Source organism: Rhamphochromis sp. 'chilingali', assembly GCF_963969265.1.
Source record: "Rhamphochromis sp. 'chilingali' genome assembly, chromosome: 19".
In the NCBI taxonomy this organism is placed as follows: Eukaryota; Metazoa; Chordata; class Actinopteri; order Cichliformes; family Cichlidae; genus Rhamphochromis; species Rhamphochromis sp. 'chilingali'.
The window spans coordinates 1343456-1366694 of record NC_137946.1 but is presented as its reverse complement, the minus strand read 5'-3'; the positions used below and the strand labels follow the sequence as shown (position 1 = coordinate 1366694).

The 23239-nt window shown below is 42.9% G+C and overlaps 2 protein-coding genes across 3 annotated transcripts; one reads left to right on the top strand and one right to left on the bottom strand.

Moving 5' to 3' along the window:
• Nucleotides 1–1165: 1165 nt before the first annotated feature.
• On the top strand, nt 1166–5470 carry rnft1 (ring finger protein, transmembrane 1). Of its 2 annotated transcripts, none has more exons than XM_080867084.1 (9): nt 1166–1333; nt 1797–2245; nt 2327–2403; nt 2491–2591; nt 2720–2873; nt 2973–3131; nt 3234–3299; nt 3400–3501; nt 4561–5470. In XM_080867084.1, the coding sequence occupies exons 1-9, from the start codon at nt 1308–1310 to the stop codon at nt 4693–4695; spliced, it is 1269 nt and encodes a 422-aa protein (XP_080723210.1). In that variant the 5' UTR covers nt 1166–1307; the 3' UTR covers nt 4696–5470. The 2 variants fall into 2 exon arrangements, with proteins under 2 accessions (XP_080723210.1, XP_080723211.1); XM_080867085.1 differs by having other exon boundaries at nt 1175–1333; nt 1727–2245.
• Nucleotides 5471–7721: 2251 nt separating this feature from the next.
• rps6kb1a (ribosomal protein S6 kinase b, polypeptide 1a) lies at nt 7722–17343 on the bottom strand. Its single transcript, XM_080867083.1, has 15 exons — nt 17111–17343; nt 16066–16109; nt 15232–15352; nt 13697–13765; nt 13042–13189; nt 12892–12949; nt 11677–11777; nt 11425–11515; nt 11247–11337; nt 11021–11128; nt 10855–10917; nt 10694–10771; nt 10500–10607; nt 9379–9491; nt 7722–8097 (listed from the first exon to the last, which is right to left on the bottom strand). Exons 1-15 carry the CDS (start codon nt 17180–17182, stop codon nt 7833–7835), a joined length of 1530 nt encoding a protein of 509 aa, XP_080723209.1. The 5' UTR covers nt 17183–17343; the 3' UTR covers nt 7722–7832.
• Nucleotides 17344–23239: the final 5896 nt, after the last annotated feature.

Sequence of the window (23239 nt, the reverse complement as noted above, 5' to 3'; positions counted from 1 at the left end):
GCACTGGTGGACAGAAACAAAGAGCGTGAATGTAATTGTCTGGTGTATTGCCTTGACAGTGTGAGCAGTTGTTGGAAGATGTAAAGCCCATCTTCAACATCCGATGACCTGTATAGTGCACTCTATGAAGTATTTTGTATTGTATTAATTGCAGACTGGGATTTCTAATTAGATGAAAGGTTTTTAAGCAAATCTGAGACCAGAAGTTTAGGTCTAAGCTGACTGATAAATCTGCTTCCCATCTAATTTAGAAAGTGTTCTGTATATTTTAGATAATAATTTGGGGGATTTAAGAGTAAGAAAATGTGCCGCACTTAGTGGTGTTTGTAATTCAACTTGACTGAGGTTAAATTTCTTTTTTACTATGGATTTAATTTGTTGATATTCTAAAAATCTTTTCTTGTTGATCCCATATTGTGCAACTAGTCTGTCAAATGGAATAAATTCTGTTCCCTCTAATATATGTTCTAAGTATTTAATTCCTTTACAACTCCATTCTGGGAAACTAATCATATTATTGTTTTGTAATATGTCAGGGTTATTCCAGATAGGTGTACGTTTGTATCTTTGTATCTTAGCTGTTCCTAGGATTGAATTCTTCCGGAGAGAGACCTCGGATGCTGTGCTTGGAATCTGCTGGATCCACTCTTCCACGTTGTGATCTGAAATCCAGATCATGAGCCAAGATGAAATGATAAACCTCTATATTGGTCGACTTTTTACTTGTGACTGTGATAAAAATCCGTGATCAGATCAGTGATGCAGCTGAGATCAGGAAAAGAGTACTGCAACCACTCAGGCTCTAACAACAAAATGCAAAGTGCTTTAAAGACATCCGATTATGAAGAGATACCAAGGCTACAGCAGCAGAATCAGCAGCAACACTGGAGCTGAGAGGAATGCAGTGTCTCAAAGACACATCAGGGGCTAAATCCTCTGGTTCAGCTGCAAACGTTTTATTCACCATCTCAATTTCTGTGAGCAACTAAAACCTGCTCTGGAAACTGAGCCGCCTACATAACGACACATGTGTGTTTTCTCTAAAGGGTTTATGCCTGTCATGTGACTGCAGTTCTGGGACATCCCAGTAGGTGGAGGTGTTGCGTCATTTTACCAAAACAAAAACAAAAAAAACCCGCCTGAACTAGAAAAAAACGTCGTGACGTGTGCAGTCGTAAAACAACGTCATGTCTGTACAAGCAGCTTATGGCTTAGCCTAAAAGCTAACATCTTATTTTTGTTTTTTTTTTGTTTTTGTTTCGTTTGGCGGGTCGGCTTTTGTTCTAGATGGAGACCCAGAGCCTACCATGAAACTCCGGGTCCAGAATGACAGGTGAGCTGAAGCTTAAACGGGGCCTAAGAAGAAACATGCTAGCTGCTAATGCTAACGGCTAGCTGTGTGTAGGAAACGCTCAGTTTACCTGTTAGCGGTCACTAAGCTGCTTTGGACCTTTTTTTATTACTATTACTTGAAAATGTCTGGGGGGGTTTACCTAACGGTAGTTACGTTGGTATAATGAAATGAGTTATATGGAAATAATGTCAGAGTAATTCACTTTTGTGAACTTTAGCCAACCTAAAAAAGCAGATCTCCAGTCGCATTCGTGCCCCAAAGTACCACAGTACTGTCAGAGAGGAGTCTCGGCTGTTTTAGCATAAACAGTGCTAAACCCTTCATTACTTCTTAACACTTTATTAACGTCTTTACGTCGGTTCTCTCTGTCAGTTGACACGTAAACATGGCCGTGATCGTAGCTGCAGCGGGACACACTCTGACCGAGGCTCTTGTGTCTTAGGACTGATTCCAGAAGAGTACTGAAACTGAGGGAGTCTCCTACTGTAATGCAGCCTAATTCAACTGAGCGGGGAGGTCACGCGGGAAATGGTTTATCCCTAACTCTGCAGCCAGAGCTTTTCACCAGGGCACCTGTCAGTGGTGCTGCTGCCTCCAGCCCTGAGAGCAGTGAGGTACGAGTACCCATGACCGGTGGTCCCGGAGAGTCCAGTGGAGGTGCGTCATCCAGGAGATGCAGGATCAACTCCCACAGCCACACGCATTCACACGCACATAATCGGGCGCCCCCTTCCAGTTCAGAGCCCGAGCTTGACCCGCCCGACCCTGATCTGGACTCTGGAGAACCCAGCGCCTCTCTTTCTGAGCTACGCTGTCTCTTCCGCTGGCTCCAAAAGAGTCTTCCTTTCCTGGTCATACTGTGCGCTAAGCTGGTGATCCAACATGCTCTGGGTAAGCAGGAGTGAAGAAAACAGTGTCACCACAGCTGTGAGCACAAGAACGCATGTCATCGTGTCTCTCTTCCTTTACCAGGTTTAGCAGTTGGGATCGGCCTCTTCACGACCTTTCTGTATGTGAATAAAAACATTCAAACTCAAGTCTTTCTTCAGGTGAGTCAGCAGCTGAAAAACTGTTGATTTGTGATGCGTTTATGAATATTAATTAAGTCCCTGATACGACACGTTGTCTGTGTGCAGGATCGTCACTCAAAGCTGCAGTGCATATGGCTGCTGCTCTTCCTGATCTCCTGCACCTTACTGCTTTACTACACCTTTCTCACAGAGACACTTTATCATTGGTAAGGCACGATCCATTGTGTCACCTCACTTATCACTAGAAATATAGTGTCCGACCTAAAAGTGGAGTGTGATCAGATTTGTTGAAGAGCATTATGCCGTTTAACCCGACTGTCACCCTTCCTCGTAGCCTCATCCTGCTCAGTCCAACCATTGAGCGGCTGGGTTTCTGGGAGACACTCTGGGCAGTCGGCGTCACCAACTTTGTAATAAAGTTCCTCTGCATGGGAATCAAGTGCCTTATTCTGCTGCTGCCCTCTTCACTGGTGTCCTATCGAACTCAGGTTTGATTTGTGGATTTATTCTCGACATTGTTGACTTAATGAAGAAAACCAAAGCCCTGTTGGCAGGGCTGGTTCAGTAGCTTAAGTTTATTTCTCCAGGGCCGGTGGCTCATGTTGACTGAGGAGCTGGGTCAAGTCCACCAGACTATAGCGCCTGTTCCACTGTGGTTCCGCTACCTAGTCACCTACCAGGAGACAGAAGGCACCCCTGGACTTACACTCGGGGTCCTGTTGGCTTTGCTCTACCTCATACTAAAGGTGTGATCCTACAGCTTATATATTTTTGTAGTATAAATGCTAAAAGGGTTCTGTTTCCTGTTGACAATTACATCGAAAACTGTTGTTTTCTCTCCCTTTTAGCTTTTAGGATTGTATGGTCAGTGGACGTCTTTAATGAAAACTGGGAGGCTGTTCCTACGAGTCGAGGTCAGTGTTAAACAGCTTTATCTTTAAATTGTGAATTAAAGGTAAATGCAGATTGTGCTGAAGTGTCCGTATTGAAGTGTGTTTCCATGTTATTTCTCAGTGCACAGGCACAGCAGCCACGAGGAGTCAGTGTAACGAGGCTGGAGATGTCTGCCCCATCTGTCAGGGAGAGTACAGGGAGCCACGTGCACTTCTCTGTCAGGTAAAACGACACGTGCACACTTCCAGGGCCTGCTGTACGCTGCCACAAAAGTGTTGAGTCCCCCCTCATTTCTTTATGATTTGCTCCAAAGGAGCCAGACTTTTCTTTGAACACTGGCTGCTTTTTACTCATCTTCAGTCCTGTTCTTGTACCTGATCATTTTCAGAGGAATGCTTTTTTTAAATTTCTTTTGTTTATTAAGCAATTTAAGGCTGAACTCTAAGTCATTCAAGCATAAGAAGGCACCCAACTCAAGGCCCAGTGAATCAGTGTTAAGTCTTCACATGACAGACACCCCGACAGTGAACCAGCTGAAATGGTTTCTGTTGGGACTTTGTTGCTGCCAGCCTGTCTCAAAACATTTGTTCCCATTTCTTTAGCTGAATCTATAAAAAGTTTACTTGTTCATAGAAAATCAAGTAATGAGGGGTGGCTCAGGACTTCAGTACAGTCCTGTATTTGCTGCCTCAGTGTTCGATGCTTCTGTAAAACACTTTTAAATGGTGAGGTCAGAGTGTGTACAAATGTTCCCTGTCAGATTTTATATCAGGCACACAGCTCTGTGACATAGACTGTATATAAACCAGGGGTGGGGAACTCTGTGTCCTGCAGGGTTTAGATCTCACCCTGGGTCAACACACCTGAATCACATGATTAGTTCATTACCAGGCCTCTGGAGAACTTCAGGACATGTTGAGGAGGTCGTTTAGCCATTTAAATCAGCTGTGCTGGATCAAGGACACGTCTAAAACCTGCAGGACACCGGCCCTCGAGGCCTGGAGTTGCCCACCCCTGCGTTAGAGGAATGCAAATTTAGGGTACCTTTATATCGGCTTTATTTACTTTACAAAAGCTACAACCGCCTATTTATGGAGTCTTGAGCATAGAAGTGCGCCCCACCTGCTGTTGAAAAATGTCTGCAAGGGGCGGCCAATCAGGACAAAGCTGGTGTAAAGAGTGACGAAGGAGCTAAAACAAACTTGAAGAAGTTCAGTAGCCCTTTTCAGGCACTTTTGAGTGTAAAATGTGTTGATGTGCTTTCACTTCTCCGCTGTGCAGCACATATTCTGTGACGAATGCATCGCTATGTGGTTCAACCGGGAGAAGAGCTGCCCCCTCTGCCGCACAGTCATCACAGAGAAGGTCTACAAGTGGAGAGATGGAGCCACGTCTCCACACCTGCAGATTTATTAATGGTTCAGGTGTGGGATATTGGTATTATTTTGTATGTAATATGTGACTTTTCATGGCTGTCAAGCCCCACTGACAGATAACGTCGTACACACTGTTTCATTAGTCAGTTAAAGGCTGGGCTCCTTGCTGGCCGGGGCCAGTGAAGGTACACAACCATAGGCACGTTTCTGGCTTCTCTTGTTAAATCTCCAGCAAAGAATTTCTTCTTCTCACAGAAATTATTTTCTCACCCTCGAGTATTTTTTTGATTTAAGTAGTTTTGCTTTGTGTTGCTTTTCCTCACCTTTAGTCTTTGAAACTTTCCTCGAGAATGAAAATTTCATTACTTCCACGTTTTTTTTTTTTTATGTTTTGTGAATATAGGAGCATAAGAGAATTACACACAGCACCTGATCCCCCGTCTTGTCTAGTGTTACCTAATTTCTGATCGCAACTATTCCGATTCATCCAAACGAATGCGCCAAATAAAAGCATCTGCTTCAGTTGTATCGTTCAGTTTGAAATCAGGCTGCAGAGCTGACCTTCTGGAACAACTCATAGGTATAATTGCTCATTAATGTGCACACAGTAAACTTCTTGCTTTCAGCTTTTTTGGGGGACTGCAGATTGTGATACTGATTTACACAAATTATTTTTTTACAGGGCTGACGTTGCCCCGTTTTTGTAAAAACCAAAGACTGGGAGAAACATCTATTTTATGTACAAAAATCATTTCACTGTTATTTTTATCCGCTCTGACCCATGAACTCTGATTAAAGATCTACATTTAAGTTAAGAGTTCTTGGCTTGATTTGTGGAGCAAACTGGGACCAGTTCCCTGGTGAACAGCTTCCAGTTTATGGGGAAAAAACTTGGACGTTATCACTGAGATACGCTGAAATGTTCTGTTGCACCAGCAGGACTCAGACAGGCTCTGTTCATTTATGTTTTATTTCAACTTCATTATGTACATGATACAGTTCAGGTGAAGGATCGACACAACAAATGTCACCAGTGACTAAAATATCCTTTTCAACTCGAGACATGTTATCAAGTAAGCTTGATAAAGTATGGTTCAAACATCTGTGTGTAAAATGCTCCTTAAACATACCTGAACAGAAGCAAAATGCACCACTTTTACATCACCGTGTCTCAGACACGACAGTCACACCAAACCTCCCACTCAGACCACGATCAAAGATGTACACATCCTAGAAAGGCATGACGTCAGCGGTGGTAATCAATCCCAGCCTTGCACGCGCACACGCACTCACACAACTACAATATACAGCAAACTGTACATACATGATGTACTCTGTCAGCAAAGGCACAGTGCCATTCCCATTGGTTTTTGCATCATAACATCATCTATCTTTCCACTGCAAAAGAAAAACTACACTTCAAGTTTTTGGCAAGGAAAGTCTAAAATGAAGAAAAAAAAGGTTTCAAAGTGAAACTATGCCTCGAAATAAATACTGTAAGACGTCGGGCCTTTGAAACATTAAAAAAAGCTGCATCTGAGGTTCTTGTAAGACTTTCTATGGAAATAAAATTACACTGTACACGATTATAATTGCAACAGAAGTCAAATCAACTTTTTACACATTCTGCTGCCCTATGTGAATAATACTACATAATAAATACATAGTTTGCATAGTGTAGACAACGAAGTGGAACCACAATGGCACTTGAAATAAATATAAACAAAGTAAGCGAGTGGAGTGACGGCTGTTAAACACAGCTGCTTTACAGGAATGATCCAAATACATCGGCTCAGTCAGTAAAACCTAAAACATGAACCAAAAGAAGTTCCTACACAGTTCATTTGTAGAAAAAGGCGCAAACTTCCTGTGTTTTCATTTTTATGATTACCAGAAAAATCCCCAAAGCTTCAGCTCGTTTTGGCCAAACGTTACAGTCAGCATTTGTGGATTGCAGGGAACAATTTCAAAAACAACAACAGAAGTCACTCGTTTAGCTTTCATTAGCATTATGGGAATCTGAATCCGACCTTTGGTCATTTTTAGGATGACAGGGTTCAATGGCTTGACTCCAAAGGCTCATCTAGCAGCTTTACGTCGCACAAACATCCCAAACATCGCACTCTTAATAGATGGTCTATTCACACAGGTGTGTGTTAATACGCCCTTACGCTTAAAGCCATGTTACAATGCACAAAAAGCACACTCACAGTACCTTAGACATGAATGCAGCCCATGTCAGTAAAAAAGGCAGTGATACCAATCTGGCTCAGAGTATTTTGGGTCAACATGCTTGTTGGTTTCCAACCATGCCAGTGGCAATGAGACTGCATGAGTTAAAAAATAAGAGCAGGAGATTTAAGTGACACACAAAGGCTTTTGGAGTCTGTTTACATTCAACACAAAGAAAACGATCAGTGTTTCTGGATCGGCGTCCCGCAGGAAGCCTTCCAGTCACACAAAGCAGTGCCAGCATTTGGTATCGACTGTGGTGGAAGTGATGCACTTGGCTGAAATTTCACTTGTCTTTTTATAGCTGCTTTCCTTCAGGCGCGCTCTTCACCTGCTCTCAGCTCTAGTGACGAAGGCGATCTGACTCTGTCCTTTAAATATAAAGGACCTAACCCTGTGAAACTATGATCCAATAAATCCACTGACTGACAGCGCGATCCGAAATTTCACAGAGTGACTGTTCAGATAAAATGTCACGATGAGGAAGAAACAAACGCTCCTTATTAGAGATCCTTTTCTCACTGTGATGGAGTAGACTCGCCGTAAACACTACAAGTAACGTTACCCTAGACTCGAAGATAAAAGAGCACCAGTAAATCCTACAGTAATGCCAGTTGAGTACATCTCAATCACCTGAGCCCACTCGTCAGCTGGCGTTTTTCAGCACACGTTCGAACAGAGTTTGTCGAAGAGCACCTCTCACACCGCTCTGCTAATTTATAAACTGCTGATTAGCTGTGGCGAGTTACAAAAAAAAAAAAGGCCCAGGCTAAGTCAGGAGGTTTCAGGCGGTTAAGGAGGGGAAGGCGCTGCTGGAAGAGCTGGTGATCGGCGTTGACAGCGTCAGTCAAAGTAAAAAAAGAAATCCTACAAGTCTCTTTGAAAGGACAAAAGGAAAAGGAAGGGACACTCAAAGAGGGCCGGCGTTCATAGGCGAGCCGAGCGTCATAGGTTCATTCGTAGGTGTTCGGGCCGCTTGGAGTTCATGGGGTACGCCTGCTTCTTGTAGGGCCCTACACTGATGCCTGAAGGGTGCCTGATGGGAAGCGGCGCAGAAGCCTCGGTGAAGCCGCTGCCGCTCGTGTCCATTTGCTCCACTGCTGAAACCTCCATGGGCTGGTCCATCGAGCTGCTGGGTGAAAGCAGAGATGGGCTGCCAGTCATCAAAGGTCCCCGGTGCCAGTTGCCCCCCCCTGCAAACTTCACCGGACTGAGGAAGAAGATATGACATACTTTGATTAGGCTCAAAGGCTGTTATGTGCACCACACGGCTACAGTCGTGAAAAAGTACACCAAAGCACACCATCACACACCAGGACTTACAAAGAAAACTTGTTTATTTAAATACAACCTGAGAATAAACAACACAACACAACGTTGCTTCGGTTCAGTAAGACTTCCAGCTCTCTTCAGTCAGAGGTCTGGACTTTGACCGGGTCATTAAACCACATTTAGTGTTTTCTTTTTGAGACACTTGGATGTAGGTTCCCTGATGTGTCCTATGAAAGGATCCATTTAGGCCAAGCTTTAGCTGTCAGATAGAAAGCTGCATATTTGGCTCAAGGATACTTTGGTACACAGGAGTTCCACATTTGCTGCAAAACGAGCCCAGATCATTATCCCTCTACCACCACGCTCGGCCGGTGGTTTATGGCGTTATTGCCAGACATCTTCATTTTGGAACATTGTTCCAGAGGTTTTGTGGCGTGTACAGATACGACTTTGCAATCTAAGCCGTGCTGCCGTGTTCTTCTTTAGAGAAAAGAGCCTTGTCCTTGCAACCTTTGCCTTTTTCTAATTGTACTATTATGAACTTTCCCTGTCGAGTCTGAGATGTGGCTCTTAGGGAGTGCACGGACTGACGTGGCTTTCCTGGGTACAATGACAGTTGTGCTGAACATTTCCTGCTTGGGAATAATCGTTCCCACAGTAGAACGATTCACTTGAAATTATTTGGAAATGGTCTTGTGACCCTCTCAAAACTCATGGGCAGCAGCAACTGTTCCTCCTTGGCACTGTGTTAACACACACATTAATGCTCAAGACCAGCCAAAACATCTGCCTTTATGGTGGTGCTCAACTGATGATCAGTCAACTGCATTTGATCAGCAGCATCTGGGTTATTACTGTTTTAATGGGAGCAGTAAGGGAGTACCGTCCACTGATTCTGCATTCTGGCTTCAAATTATTTTGTGTTGTTGTTCATCTGAGGTTGTTTTTTTATTTAATGTTCTTATTCATGAAACCTTGCGTACAAGGGATGCGTACAATTACCCCCAAAACACCAAAACACCCCTCACCTTCCCTATCCATGTTTTTATTCAATTCATTTAAGCTTTAATGACTTTATATGCCTTACTGTTAGCCAAGAAAATTTAAGCTATTCACAAGGTCAGCGAGTGAGTCATCAGGATGAAGACTTGTTTTGGGAAATTTTTTAAATGACCAGTGAAATCGGACAGATCTGCAGAGAAAAACAACATGCCGTTACCTCACAGGTGTTCTCGGGCTTCCCGGGAACTTTCGCGGCGAGCGGACCTTTGGCTCAAAGGAGAACTTCTCTTTGACGTTTTCAAGCACAGATGGGGCTACATATGTGAAACCCTGGGGAAGGGGTGGAGGACAAAAACAGAAAGATCTCAGCCCACTTCAAAGACCATCTTTCCAAAAACAACCCACAGCTGATGATGAGCAATGAAATGCTGAGTAAACCATATCATGCAATGCGGTGGAAAAGTGAGTGAAGCTTCCAGGAAAACCAACAGGATTAAACCAGATGGGACGCATTAACTGGTTCTCGTAAGACCCACTTGTCGAAAAGGGAACAAAAACAAAACACGAAAAAAACCCAGTATGTCCAGAACTAGCTGCTGTTTGCATGTTTTCAGACAACACAAACAGTCAGTGCACCGTTTTCTATTAAAAACTCTGCGTAAGTTTAGCAACATCAGCTTTGCACCAGATATTTAGCGTTTTCCTACCTCACATCATCTGACCACAAACGATGACCGAACGAAACTCTACAAAACACTGACACGCAGGTTATGAGTCGTCTTTCATAGATCTTACCCTGCAACATTATTATACGCTCACCCACCACTCTGTCAGGTATACCTGTCCCAACTGCTAATTAGTGCACATAACTAATCAGCCAATGGCAGAGCAGCGACTCGCTCATTCACGCTAAACTCATACACATGGTCAAGATGACGTGTGAGGTTCAGAATGGGGCAGAAAGGTGATTTAAGCGACTCTGAATGTGGTTGCCGGTGCCAGATGGGCTGGTCCGAGTATATCTGAGAAACTGCTGATCTGCTGGGATTTTCCCACACCATCATCTCCAGAGTTTACAGAGAGTGGTCCAAAACAGAAAATAATCCAGTAAGCAGCCATTCTCTGCTAATGCCGGAGAAGGCTGGCCACACTCGACCCAACAGAGCACTTTGGGACGTGTCGAAACGAGAGTCGCATCACGGACGCAGCAGCTGTGTGATGCTATCCTGTCAATGTGGGCCGGCACCTTGTTGAGTTACCAGTCAGTTCAGAAGGTTCACTAACACTTGCAAGGTGTAACTAATGAAGTGGCCGGTGAGTGAGGCACCAGTTACACACCAGGAAGACTTGATTGGCACTTTCACTGAGCATGGAGTCATCGGGGCTGTCCACTGGAGTCTGACTGGTGAACTTGGAATCAAACTGGCTGACATCATCAGCTGATTGCTGTAAAAATACAATAGTAATCAGGTTAGTTAATGACCTTCATGGCCACATTACACAGGACATCTCTGTGTGGAAGACAAACTCACCAGAAATGGTTTAAATGGAGGCTCTACTTTGCGAGCAAGGAGTTCGTCCCAATTTATAAGGCGGAAGAACGTATGGGCCTAGGAAACATGACAGCCGTTTTGTGTCTGCGTGGTTTTTTAAAAACATATTTTTCAAGCTCCATCTGAAAAGCGATGCCTACCTGGACTTCAGCTGCATCTCCTGGACCGCCCCCGAGTCGCAACGAGGCATTTCTCTTCAGCAACTAGAAAAAACATAAATATTCGTATTTTTGACAGCAGATCAGTGCTTTTTAACGAGACAGGCGTGTGAAGCGTGTGGGGAGGAGCAAGGCTTTAACAGCTCACCTTTTTCAGAAGGTCCCTGGCTTCTTGCGTGAGGTAAGGTGGAAGGCTGAGTTTACATTTTAAGATTTTGTCTATGGTCTTCTTTCGGTTTTCACCGGTGAACGGAGGCTGAGGGACAGCAGCAGATTGGAAACATTAGCTGAGCAGCACGATAAGGACGCTGTGAGTAACGGTTCCGGTTACTTGTATTAGTTAGTTATTAAGATGTTGACTGGTTTGTACTTACTGCTCCTGTCAGCATGTCGTACATGAGCGCTCCCAGACTCCACCAGTCCACAGCACGATTATGTCCACTCCTCATCAGGATCTCTGGAGCCCTGAAGAAGAGGCAGAGGAGAAGGCGTGTCAAACCAGAGGCATGAATGTGCTGATGTGTATGCAAATCATCAGACTGTTTGCCATACATGTACTCGATAGTGCCGCAGAAGGTGTGGGTGACTGTTCCATCATGGATGGACTCTTTGCATAGGCCGAAATCCGTCAGCTTCACGTGTCCTAGAAGGTGGATGCGTACAGAGGACACGTTAGAAGGTTCAAGGTTGTGTTTTAATAGTTGAATGCAAAACAAGCAGAAGATATTTGCAAGAAAATCTCAGTTGGTGAAGGACATGTATCTAGGTCGGACGTTTAGTAAGCAGCTCCTAGTGTTTCAGTACCGTTGTTATTGAGCATGATGTTCTCAGGTTTTAAGTCCCTGTAGATGATGCCTTTTTGGTGCAGGTGACCCAGCGCCATTGAGATCTCGGCCAGGTAGAAACTGTCAACAGAAAAACACAACGCAGGTCCCATATTTAGTCGAATGCATTGACATTTCTATCCATTTTTCCTCGTTACTCTTCTATGTTTACGCACATTTCTTGCCCACGTTATGATGTAATGTTTACACTCCTGTGCCTTTCTGCACTCAGTGTCTCTCATTATTCTAGGAACACTACTAACCCTTATTTGTTCAGCACTTTGGTTCATGGAGTCTCCATCTACAGACTGTGTTTATAAGACAAAAGGACTCATACTGCAAGCATTCAGTCCCTGCTCCAGCTGAACAGTCCTACTGTTCCAGCTCAGTGTCTGAGAGACAGAGTCACCTACGTGCCTCCCTTCACGTAAGTCAGTTCCTCAAACTTTAAACTCCCCCGTGTGCCAATTTCCTCGATGTGATTGTTTTTCCTCGTGATGCTTTTTGGGGCTCCAGTTTAAATATGTCCGTCTGCTCCAATCAGAACACAAGCAGCTACTGTTTGTCTCTTTGTTGTATTCCTAGAAATATTTTGGAGAACCTGTTTTTGACTGAATGTGAATCATAAAGTCACATCACTGGGTGTTAAGATGCCTCTTCTGTGGGTTAACATCCTAAATGCATGGTGCTGATCATGTAATATGCAAACATGCAAGTTAATGTAAAGATGCAACTACTGTATAAAGCAGCAAATCAATCTGTTCAGCAAGCTGGTAGGAAGGACTAATGTGAAACATCACAGTCACAGGAGTTAGTGTGTGCAACAAACAAAACACACAACTTCACACGTCTGGTCAAAAACAACAAATTGTATGAATGTAGATAACGTTCCTCTCAGTGGTGTCACTCAGACGGTCATCTCTGTTTTTGGTGAAAGTGGATATTAATAAGTGCCAACTTCCACCTACTCATGTTTGCGTACGGTGTGTGCACAACATGTCAGATGTATTTGTTTGTCACACGTGGTACGTAAGGATTCTTAGGGATGATATTTACATTTGTCCCTGTTTTCATTGGACACTGGCTTTGTTCGTGATAATGAAAGCTTGCAGCTGCGCTTACTGTGAGCGCAGTAAACTGAACTCAACCAAAAAAAGAAGACGATCGAGGTTTTACCAGCAACAGACCAACTCACCATGCTGTGTCCTCCATGAAGATTCCCTCTCTTTCCAGCTGCATGAACAGCTCCCCGCCTAGTTACCACATACGAAAACTCATCGTTCAAATGTATTCACACTGGGAATGAGGAGCTGCACTGATAGAATGACTGGGAATTCCTTCTCACCGCTCAGATACTCAAGGATGAGGTACAACTTTCCCCCCGTCTGGAAGGCATAGATCAGGTCAACAATGAACGGATGTTTAACCTCCTCCAATATGTTCCTCTCGGCTTTGGTGTGGGCGGTGTCCTTTGCGTTACGCACAATCATGGCCTGGACAGAAAAGCACAGTGCAGGGGTGTGAAACTATTTGGGCAATAAATCTTACCCCATTAGCTGGCACGAAACCTTTAAAACATCAGCTGCAGAGGCAGAGCGGGAACCGGGACGCCAAGATGGTAGCTACAGCTAAGTCTCATTAAGCTAATAAACAGTCATTAAGCGAAACCTCAGGCTTCGGGGAATATGAGCTGGTTTTTCAAGGAGAGCCAGACATGAGCTCTGTGTCGACAGCAGAGAGGAGGCAAGCTGAACAGAAGCAGCAGCTCTGAGGTGTCATGAGAAAAACGCCTGGTGCCATTATTTTAGGTTGGTTTGTCCTTCTGGCTTCGTAGCTCAGCGTAAGAGGATATCATATTCAGATCACCTGCTCCGGCTCGTAGCTATTGATACGGAGAACTCGGACATCAACTCTGCAACACCAGACTGATTGTGTATTCAGACACGGGCCAGTTTCTACGAATGAACCCGACTCGAGTACATGCAAGCAGATTTACTCACCTTCTTTAAAACCTTCATAGCAAATATCTTCCCAGAGGTGGCACCCGATACCTTCCGAACCTGGAACACCTGCAAAAATAATTTACATTTGTATAAAGACATTTAAGGAGGAGTGCTACAAGGTTCATCAAATTTTATCTAAGACTAAAGCGCACAAAGAAAGAAATGCATTTCCTGAAAGACAAGCAGCAGTGATACAACACAGATTTTTTTAATGTAACATCAAATATGTGCAGCACTCCCTCGCACTCTGGCATGGAGCTAAGGTCATAACGCCCATAATGAAACGCTGCTCTCACTCTGCGCAGTGAGAGCAGGTGAACGTAATGCCAATGCTTGCCTCTGGGTCTTACTGACTGTATCTATATGTTAGTTTGAATATCTTGAACTTCGGCTGACAGCTTCCAGAGAGATATAAGATGATTTTATAGCTAACATTATTGCTTAAGCATGTGACTTTTGTAGCTTATTTAAGACTTTTTAATACCACCTTTTCAAAAACTACGATGAATGTACCGTCACCTATCCTTTGGCTGTGGGGTCCAGATATTTTGAATTGGAAAAATTATACATTCGAGACACAAATTCAATCGCTCAGGTATGAATTTGAAAATCATTGTCTTTACTCTTAAAAAATAAGACTAAAATCATCTGTTCTTACTTCGTATAAGGAAAGGCTTGAGTTCTGACCCTCAGTTAAAAATACAGAGAAACTTTTGCCAAATTATGCAACATGACGACGATATCAAAACAGCTGCCAATGTGCTACATTTTTCTTCTTCTTTTTTCTTAATACGATTGTGTTATCTCATAATTCTAAGTAAGTCCCAAGTTACGGAAAATGACTTTGTTGTCATCTCCGTCAAAACCACTTCAGACAGAGCAAGTCATGCATCTGCTTGCTAAGTGAAAAATGTTTCCAAAATAACTAATGTGCTCTGTCATTGTCAAGTTTAGCAACGAAACATCAGGGAAGTTCCAGAGCTCTACATCCACAAAAATAAGGCAGAACCTACAATGTGCACTCATCTTTAAAATCTCCATTTGTCCTAAGATTTGATACAAGCAGCTGCAGACGGATTACTTTGATGCTTTATGTCTATGCAAAGAAAGGCTTCTACTTCTTTGCTTCAAGAGCTTACGGTAAAGGTGAAACAGGATTTCTTTCTTCCTACCACAGGAAAAATATTGCTAGATATTTGTGGGAATTGGAGGGCTGTTGATAAACAACAATGACACTGTAAACTATTGCCAAATTTCCCATTCCACCCACTGGAATTTCAAGACATCTGCAATGCCTCCCACACATACTGACACCAGGTCCCAGGCTAAGAAATATAAGTTGCATTTTACACGATTTTAAAAACAAAGGGTTTTTTTTTGTTTTTAAATTAACGCTGCATCAAATGCATATGAATATGAAGATGTAAGTTAAGCCTTTTCAAACCCTAACTTTCAAGTCAAGAGGGGTCAATAAAAGGAGGAGGGAAAACGTGTCAGAGAGAAATGTCGATTTGAGAGTCTTGAGTCCTCACCTTCCCATAGCCACCTTTTCCCAAAACTTTCAGCAACTCAAAGCATTCGGGCCTGATCTGCTCTGTTCCTTTGTTCACGCTGTTCTCTGAAATTTCAAACTTCTCACAGTCATCCATGTTACTGGCAAAACAAAGCAAAAAAATAAATAAAGAAGATAAGAAAGTAAAGATGAAACACAGGTTCAGAATATTTTGCACAACACTGTTAGCATTTTAGGATGAGTGCCACAAACACTTGAGCACCGTGACAACATTGGGTAATGGCTGGACTTTTTCTGATGCTAGTTTTATTTTATTTATTTATTTTTATGTATTTTGTTTGGGGTGGGGGGACTGGCTGAGTGAGATCAGTGCCCACTGCTAAAGCACTTCCACACAAAGATCCCTCAGATATTTCCAAGTGAGAACAAAGAAGCCAAACAGGATTATCACAGATTACAATGATTGTTTTACCTGCTAAATGGTGCTTCACACAGCACCACAGGTCTCCACCTGGATGCATGAACGGCTCTCAAAGCTACCAGGTTTCAGTTCACTTTAATGGGCAACCCAGCATTAGAAAACAAAACAACCCTGCTACAGAGGGTTGTTATGGTCTGGCACTACATAACGTATGTTAGTTTTCCATTAAGTTTAGTTGCAAATTTCTTATGGCTCAGAAGTACAATCAAGTTCGCTTAAAATTGGTTAGTTCTTTTACCAATTTAAAAACAGCTATGACGGGATTTAGGTTTTTCCCAGATCCTGAAATGTTGACTCCCACGCATCCAATTAAGAAAAATGGTTTGTTCCCTTTTTCGAAACACAGTGAATCACAACATCGCTTATACTCACAAATCAAAGCTACTGCACTGCTCCATGTACTCACTGAGCTGCCCCTGGAAACAAAAGGGGACACCGGGACACAACATTTAGGCACACAGGAATGCGAGGGAGAACTGTTCTTTACTAGGGAGTCTGAATCAATCGGAGGTACATTACAGACCTTTTCATTTTCTAGCGATATATTTTTATTAGCCTAGTTCACTCAAAGTTAGGACAGCCTCACGGCTAACCAATACAGTTAAGCAGGGACGTGCTGTATGTCTAACACTATCAGTTTTAAACGAAACTGATAACCAGGAACGCAGCGACGACAGCAGACTCGTAGCCTCGCGTTAACGTTACGCCGCGGTGGGAAGGCTAGCAAAAGTGTGATCCTCTTACCTGCAGTGATGCTAGCACCGGTAGCATTTCAGCCTGTTGTTGGTCGGCTGGAGTATAATTTATTTGTATTATTATTATTTTCTAAAAAACGGTCAGAAAGGGATACACTACTGATTAAATTAAAGTAGCTAACAAACCGCAGATATAGCATTCATGTGCAGCTAATGTAGCTAGTTACACGGCAATAAGAGCATCCCTCCGAAAATACCGATTAATAGCGTTGCCGCTCATAGCTCCATAATCGGACAACCCCTTACGCCCTAGCTACTACACCGTCAATTGCTATTGTTTAGCTTTCGTTATGCTTTATTTCTAACCTGACATTTTACCTTATTTTTGATTTCTTTACCCTCTGGCGTTGATATCTTCTCTGCTTGTACACTTTCAACTGAAGAATAACCTTACTTGTACTTGAGGGCTGGCCACCTTAACTTAAGCCACCCATCGTCCAAAACTTTAAGTAAAATCCAGAAAATGTAACTGTAATGTTTAATTTCATTGTAGCTAACGTTGTATGTGAAAGCACATTAATACGCGGGAAAAGAGTGAAAGATGACGTGTCCGATAATGGATACATGGGCACCGGTGTTAGCAACTTAGGCCTCGGAGCTGCTTAGTTCTAGCTAACTGGCTAACAGCAGGGACATTAGCCTTAGCGTTAGCATCAACTCACCCCATCCTCAAATTCTTCGTCAGAGACATTCTCATCCGGTTGATCCAAATCGATGTCAAAAACCGCGGCCATGGCCGCGACACCTTACTTGGCGTTAAATGACAAAACACAGGCCCGATCCGTCACCTCATGTGAGAGCCATCACCGTTACAACCGGCTACAGCAGAAAGCATGGGCTCACCAACCAAAACAACACAGGAATCGAACAGCAGCAACAAAAAGAGCCTCTAGCGTCGGCCGGCGGCACTACTCTGCTCAGGCTGGACGAAAACATCAGGAAAGAGTTCCAGTAACGGCAGATCAGGAAAATAAATCCAGTAACTGAAAGAGGGAAAGTGGTCAGATGTGCCAACATAAACAAACAAACACACACTAATAAGAAAAATAAATAAATGAACGAATAAATATAGGTGGATGATTTATTTCCCAGTCTGTGCAAATTACATTTGAATTGTATTTAAAGATTTGCATAAAAACGTATTTATAGTACATGTTTATGAGAGAATGTAGTTCATTTCCTGTGTTTTTTCCAAAAATATAGATGATAGTTTTAGACTTGGGTCAGAACAAAAATCAGAAATTGTGTCATGTGACACAGTAGTGCTCCATGCCGAACCCAAGTCATAATCTAACACTAACTTTATATATTCATCAAACAAAGGTCAGATGTATAATGTAAGCTCCTCTTTTATTTTAGCCTACTCACAACAGCAGATTATAAGAATTTGCAGTCCTCGACTTAACAGATCTTCCTTTTGCTGCTTTCCAAACTTGCAGTACAGACAGTCATATTCATCATAATCTGATCATGTAAACGAGTCATGCAGTCCAGTGACACTGGACTTCTCTGAGAAATCAGAAATTGACCAAACATAAAATTCAACCACTAAAACTAGTGGTGGTTGACCACCAGGTGGTGTAGCTCAGCTGGTGACATAGCTCAGGGGGTAGAGCAGGTCACCGACGGTCTATGGGTCGATCCCTGTGTGCTCCCAGCTCCAGTCTGCCAACTGACCCCAAGCTGCCCTCCAATGCATCCATCAGAGTACGGATGCATGTGAATGTTACACAGAAAGCACTTAAATAGACTGACACAGGAAAAAGGGCTGGAGGTGTGAATGAGTCACACACACACACACACACACACATATATATATAATGCTTTCCAATTTAAAACCAGCTTTTGTGTATAACAGTAAATTTGAACGTTCACAGCTAACAGATAAAAATATCATTTAGATTAATGAGTTTGCACAAACTTCTGGATTAACCAATACAGAAATATTTTTTAAAAGTCATTTTATTAATTATTCCTAATTGAGGACAGCTGGGGCATGAAGCATCCATTGGGCTGTGGTTTAATAAACTTGCTCAGCACTGCGTGTTTAGCCTGCACAGGTTTTTGGGCAGGGGTGTGAATAATAATAATAATAATGATGATGATGATGATGATGATGATGACTTCCATCCAGACGATTCAGTATCATTCTGTCGGACTGACACACTTGTTTTTTACATGAGTCATCATTGCTCGTCTGAGTCAAAATATCTGCTGTTGTAAAGGCTCCCAAGTATAAGACGCTCATGTTCTGCTCTTTGCGACTTCTTCAGGTATTTCACATCAGGGTTTGTATACAATCCCCCTTTTTTCTTACCAGTAGGTGGCAGCAAGAAAAAGGCAACCTTTTTTTCTTCTCTCCTCATTCATTCATCCTGAAAAATGCCTGTTTATTCATGCTGTATTGCCGCGCTTTCATCCAATCCAAAACCATTACAAAATGCACCAAATGCTAATATATATTTGAATTTCTTGGTATCGTACTGATGAGGAAACATGTTGTGCCGCCTTTGGCTTAGAGCTTCAGGATGTCTTCTAGAATTTGTCTACACTGATACAGAGATATCAAAGCAGTACAGGTAAGTGTACCTTCCTGTTGTGAGTACACAGACAGGAAACCCTGTGGTGTTTTAGCTCACACAGAGGTAGCACACGAGCATCTGTGCCTGAGGCCGTTTATGGCCATGCTGTCGACGCTATATTGAGAGAAGCTTGCATGCTACCCTGTGATGTCTGCGGTACCTGTAGAAAGAAGCGGAATGAGAACTTGTTGCTATTTCCTCACATTGTATTTAGAAGCCTACTACACTTCTGCTTTTGTCCTTTTGGTGAGAAGTGTCACACTGTTCCATGTCTTCATCGTGAGTCATCATCATGTTGTCCTTGAAAGGATTTTGTATGTGTGTGTGTGTGTGTGTGTGTGTGTGTGTGTGTGTGTCGGGGAAGCGGTTAAAAAAAATAAATTTAATGTCGACAACATTTTTGGAAGCAAAGGCTAACAGTACGTAGCGGTTTATTCAGCCCTGTCTGATCTGTCACAGTAAATATACAGTAAAATGCATAAATATATGGTGTGTTTATCTTCACCTGTTTCAGCGTCAGCCAGGTATCAAAACTAAAGCTCAATAAATCCATAATGATCAGATTTACTGAGGACCGCACAGATTCACTCTTAAAGAGACAGTTCATCTGTTGTGTTTTCACCCTGGCTATCTATGAAAAATACTTTGGTGTGAACAACCTGGTTTGGGAGATATCAGCTGTAGAGACGTCTTCCTTTTCTGGGATATGACAGAACCACATGAATAGGTAAAGAAAAACCCAAACTTTGTGAGAAGTATTATGTGGGAACTATTTTCTTTCTCCTTTTTACACTGGCCAACCAACAGGTGCCTTCAGCCAGCTGAGAGGAACAATACCAGAGTTTGCACTCTGTCACACCGTCACAGGTAGATGCACACTTCCTCCTTTGTGGTAATGTGGTTGACAGGTGTAGTTTGGTTTAAAAAAAACAGTTCCTGCCTAAAAGGGCTCAGGAAAAGTTCATTTTTATTAGCAGAAAGAGACACTGCTGCTGAGTTTTGGGTGATTTGAACAGCGTAAGGAAAGCGCCATTTGCTTTTAGTTTAGTCAAGAGAAGTTCTACAACCAGTAGCTGTACAACTGGGAAACCCACACCACAACAGTCTAATAGAATAATTAGCACTACAGGGTAGAGGAAAACATCTGCCTCTTTAATGTATGTTCTGTATCCTGTATTGGCTCATAATTACTTTCCCAGTGTTAAATATGAGGTGAAGACAGGAAAAAGTCGCTCCAGTGTCAAACGGTGCACTTACAGCAAGAAAGGGAAGACTGAAAGTTAATCCACCCACATGCATCTGCTGTGACAGCAAAACTATTAGGATCACATATCGCAAATTAAACAGTGGATGGTAAAAGTGGATTTTCAACCTATTTCTCTGATAAAGGGCTAAAAATATACACTTTATATCAGTCGGTCACTTTTGCTCAGACAAAGTGAAAGCAGTTAGCATAAATGTGCTCCCTCTTGCAAGACAGTGCGTCTTTGAACGCTTCAACTATGCGTGACCTCCTGCATAGTACAGGAAAAGTGACAATGATTACAGACGAAATTCCCAGCATGTCTTTCACTTTAGGAGCCACAAGGTCAGCCTTCTTTTATTTGCCGGAGCGGTTTGCGGGGTTGAGGAAATGCCCCTCGCAGGGTAGCGTTACTCTGAGCGCTGCCTCAAATCCATCTGATAGTTTGTTTTGCTTTACCCAGTGATCAAAACCAGCTGCACCGGGTAACAAAATAGGATTTCTGTGTGTGTGTTCTCTCTATTGTTTAGCTTTGTTTATGTTTACAAAAGAACAGAAGAGACACTGGTAGAAAGTCACGGCGCTCTGTTGTGGGTCTGCGTGGTGACTTGAGGTCGGGATTGTGTTTGTTCAAAATCACTTAGCATATCAACTGACTGGGTTGTGCTCTCGTGTTTGGACTTTGTCAATATGGAAGGCCATTAATTTAAAAACTGAAGGTTAAAGCTGTCAGCGTCTTCATTTTTCTTTTTTTGCTGAATGCATACACCTGTGGTTTACTGAGAAGCTCGAGGGGGGCGGGGGCTCTACTCCAGTCTGAATGTGTTTTATGTGAACAATAAACGGCTGCAACACGAGAAAACTGTGTCGTTTTTCTGATTCTCGTTTAAATGGCAGGTGTTCCCCTATAACCAGGCAGTAGCCCTGTCATTGACGCCAATTTTTCATATTGTGACTAAGCTGTGTGAAAAGGTGACAGCAAAACCGACACACTGACGCACAAAAGAGGGTGGGGAAGTTTATTTTCCAAAAGAAAGTACAGACTGCAAAGTGAACGTTGAAAAGTCAGCTATCTATGCATCTGCGCACCTGCAGCAAAGCAAAGGGCCACCAGTCACTAGTGTGGGTTCAAGCACAGTGTTTGCGTCAGGTTAGCGCCGTCGCTGATGAAAGTCAGAGTCATAGAAGCCAAAAACACCAGTGCAATACTAATTTAACTAACAGTTGCCCTTTAAAGACTTCTTATTATAATAGCAGGCATTCCCCTATAACTGTATAGTACCTGCTGATAACTGCAATCAAAATGGGGCTTTTTTGTTCCTTCTTTGAAATTAAAATCAAGATAAACTATATTTAAATGTTATTCTGACTTTGTGATTCATCAGGATGAAAACAAACAAAAAAGCAATTTAGAGATGGCTAATTTGAAATATTAGCATTTTTATTATAAACAAATAGGTTTTTATTGCAAATGTGGAGGCTTTATGCAAGATTATTTGTACCCTCCCAAAAAAATAAAATCCAACCAAAAATTTGGGATTTTGTAATCAGAAGTGTTTTTCCTAACAATGGGCTCCCACAGACCAAATATTTGGTGGAACATGCAAAAAGTAGTCAGACGATAAATGTTTAATTTCCTTGAAGAAATGTAATTTCCCCCAAGATACTGATTGTATTACAAGATAGACTACAGTCAAACACTGGCATAAGCAAATAATTGAGAACTTCCTGTCAAATTTATTAACTAGACCGCCTAAAGTTAAGCTCCATGGTCCTTGTTCAGAGATAAAGGGGAGTTATAGTGATAAATACTGCGGGGCTCAGTGTTGAAACTACGAAGGAACCCAAGAGGAAAGCATCTGGAGGTGAGACTGGCAGACAGGCCACGGAAAGCTATTTTAGTGGAATATCGCTGAGAGATCTACATGAATGTGGGCACACAGCACATTGGAGTGGTGGAGTCTGGCATGTGTGTGTCCGGTTTAGTTTGCTGTGTGTGGTTGATTGCAGCACGGGCACGATTCATATAACCACATCGCATGCGTAAAGAGGCCACATACAGAGAATGAGGGCAAGACTAAAATTAGCTCTGAGCAGAATGGCACAAAAGATGAGAGTTTAGGTTTTAGAGAGTAATATCGTGATTTTAATGTCAAAATCTAGGCACCGGGGCTGTGGTGTCACATGTTTTTGGCTCCTGACACATCAACAGAAGCTCCTTTTTAAATTGCCAGCAGTAGCTAGTGTGTAACATGTTAAACCGATCTTTAGATTTGAACAAAAGCCTCTGACAGAACAGTCTTTCACAGCAGGCGGGCTTTCTGCCTGTAATGCACACAGCAGCCTGCACACAGGCCCTGACAGCAGTGCCATAGTGAGGAGGTAATCCTGCTAACATCCAGGACTGTTGACCTCCTCTGTAGCGCCACCAGTAAAGGTGGTTCTGATAAACCCATCCAGGATCGTTACCTGTCTCCGTTACCGTCCCAGTAAGTGAACGTGTCGCCTCACCCTACAGCACTTTCTTCAAAATCAGCTACTGACGGTTTTTCTGGTTCTTTTCCAGCGTTGCCTAATTTGAAATGAAAAAGGACAGCATGAATGGTATGCTCGGAAGGCACTGTGAGGCATTCCTGTAATATTCCTTAGATGGCATCATGTCATGACAGACACCTGCACGTACGCGTAAAGCTGAGCTTAAGCAGCCCTCGGATCAGACCCCGTGCGGAGGAGAGTCCGTGCCGTCAGATTTCCGGCATTCCAAAGGTTGACTCAGTGATACTCGCATCAAAGGGGGTGTGCAGTTTCGAACAGTGTGTGCTGGGCTGTGTGGTACATTTCGGCGATTTTACGCCCATTCTACTCTCAGGCATGCTCTGCCTTATTCCTAATCTTAACACGGCGCTCACGTCCGCATGCCACACCTGAATGACGCAGTTTCCTTGGCAGAATTCCTGGGACATGAA

What these genes read in the sequence shown, in the direction of transcription:
- rps6kb1a (XM_080867083.1), bottom strand. Translation starts at nt 17,182, where the DNA reads ATGGCCGCGGTTTTTGACATCGATTTGGATCAACCGGATGAGAATGTC. An exon ending in CATCATGCTCAATAACAACG is followed by an intron (nt 11,516 to 11,676) that starts GTACTGAAACAC and finishes TCCACCTTCTAG; the next exon opens with GACACGTGAAGCTGACGGAT. An exon ending in GTGCCAATCAAGTCTTCCTG is followed by an intron (nt 9,492 to 10,499) that starts GTGTGTAACTGG and finishes CCCCTTCCCCAG; the next exon opens with GGTTTCACATATGTAGCCCC.
- rnft1 (XM_080867084.1), top strand. Translation starts at nt 1,308, where the DNA reads ATGAAACTCCGGGTCCAGAATGACAG. An exon ending in CTCCGGGTCCAGAATGACAG is followed by an intron (nt 1,334 to 1,796) that starts GTGAGCTGAAGC and finishes CTTGTGTCTTAG; the next exon opens with GACTGATTCCAGAAGAGTAC. An exon ending in TGCTCTACCTCATACTAAAG is followed by an intron (nt 3,132 to 3,233) that starts GTGTGATCCTAC and finishes TCTCCCTTTTAG; the next exon opens with CTTTTAGGATTGTATGGTCA.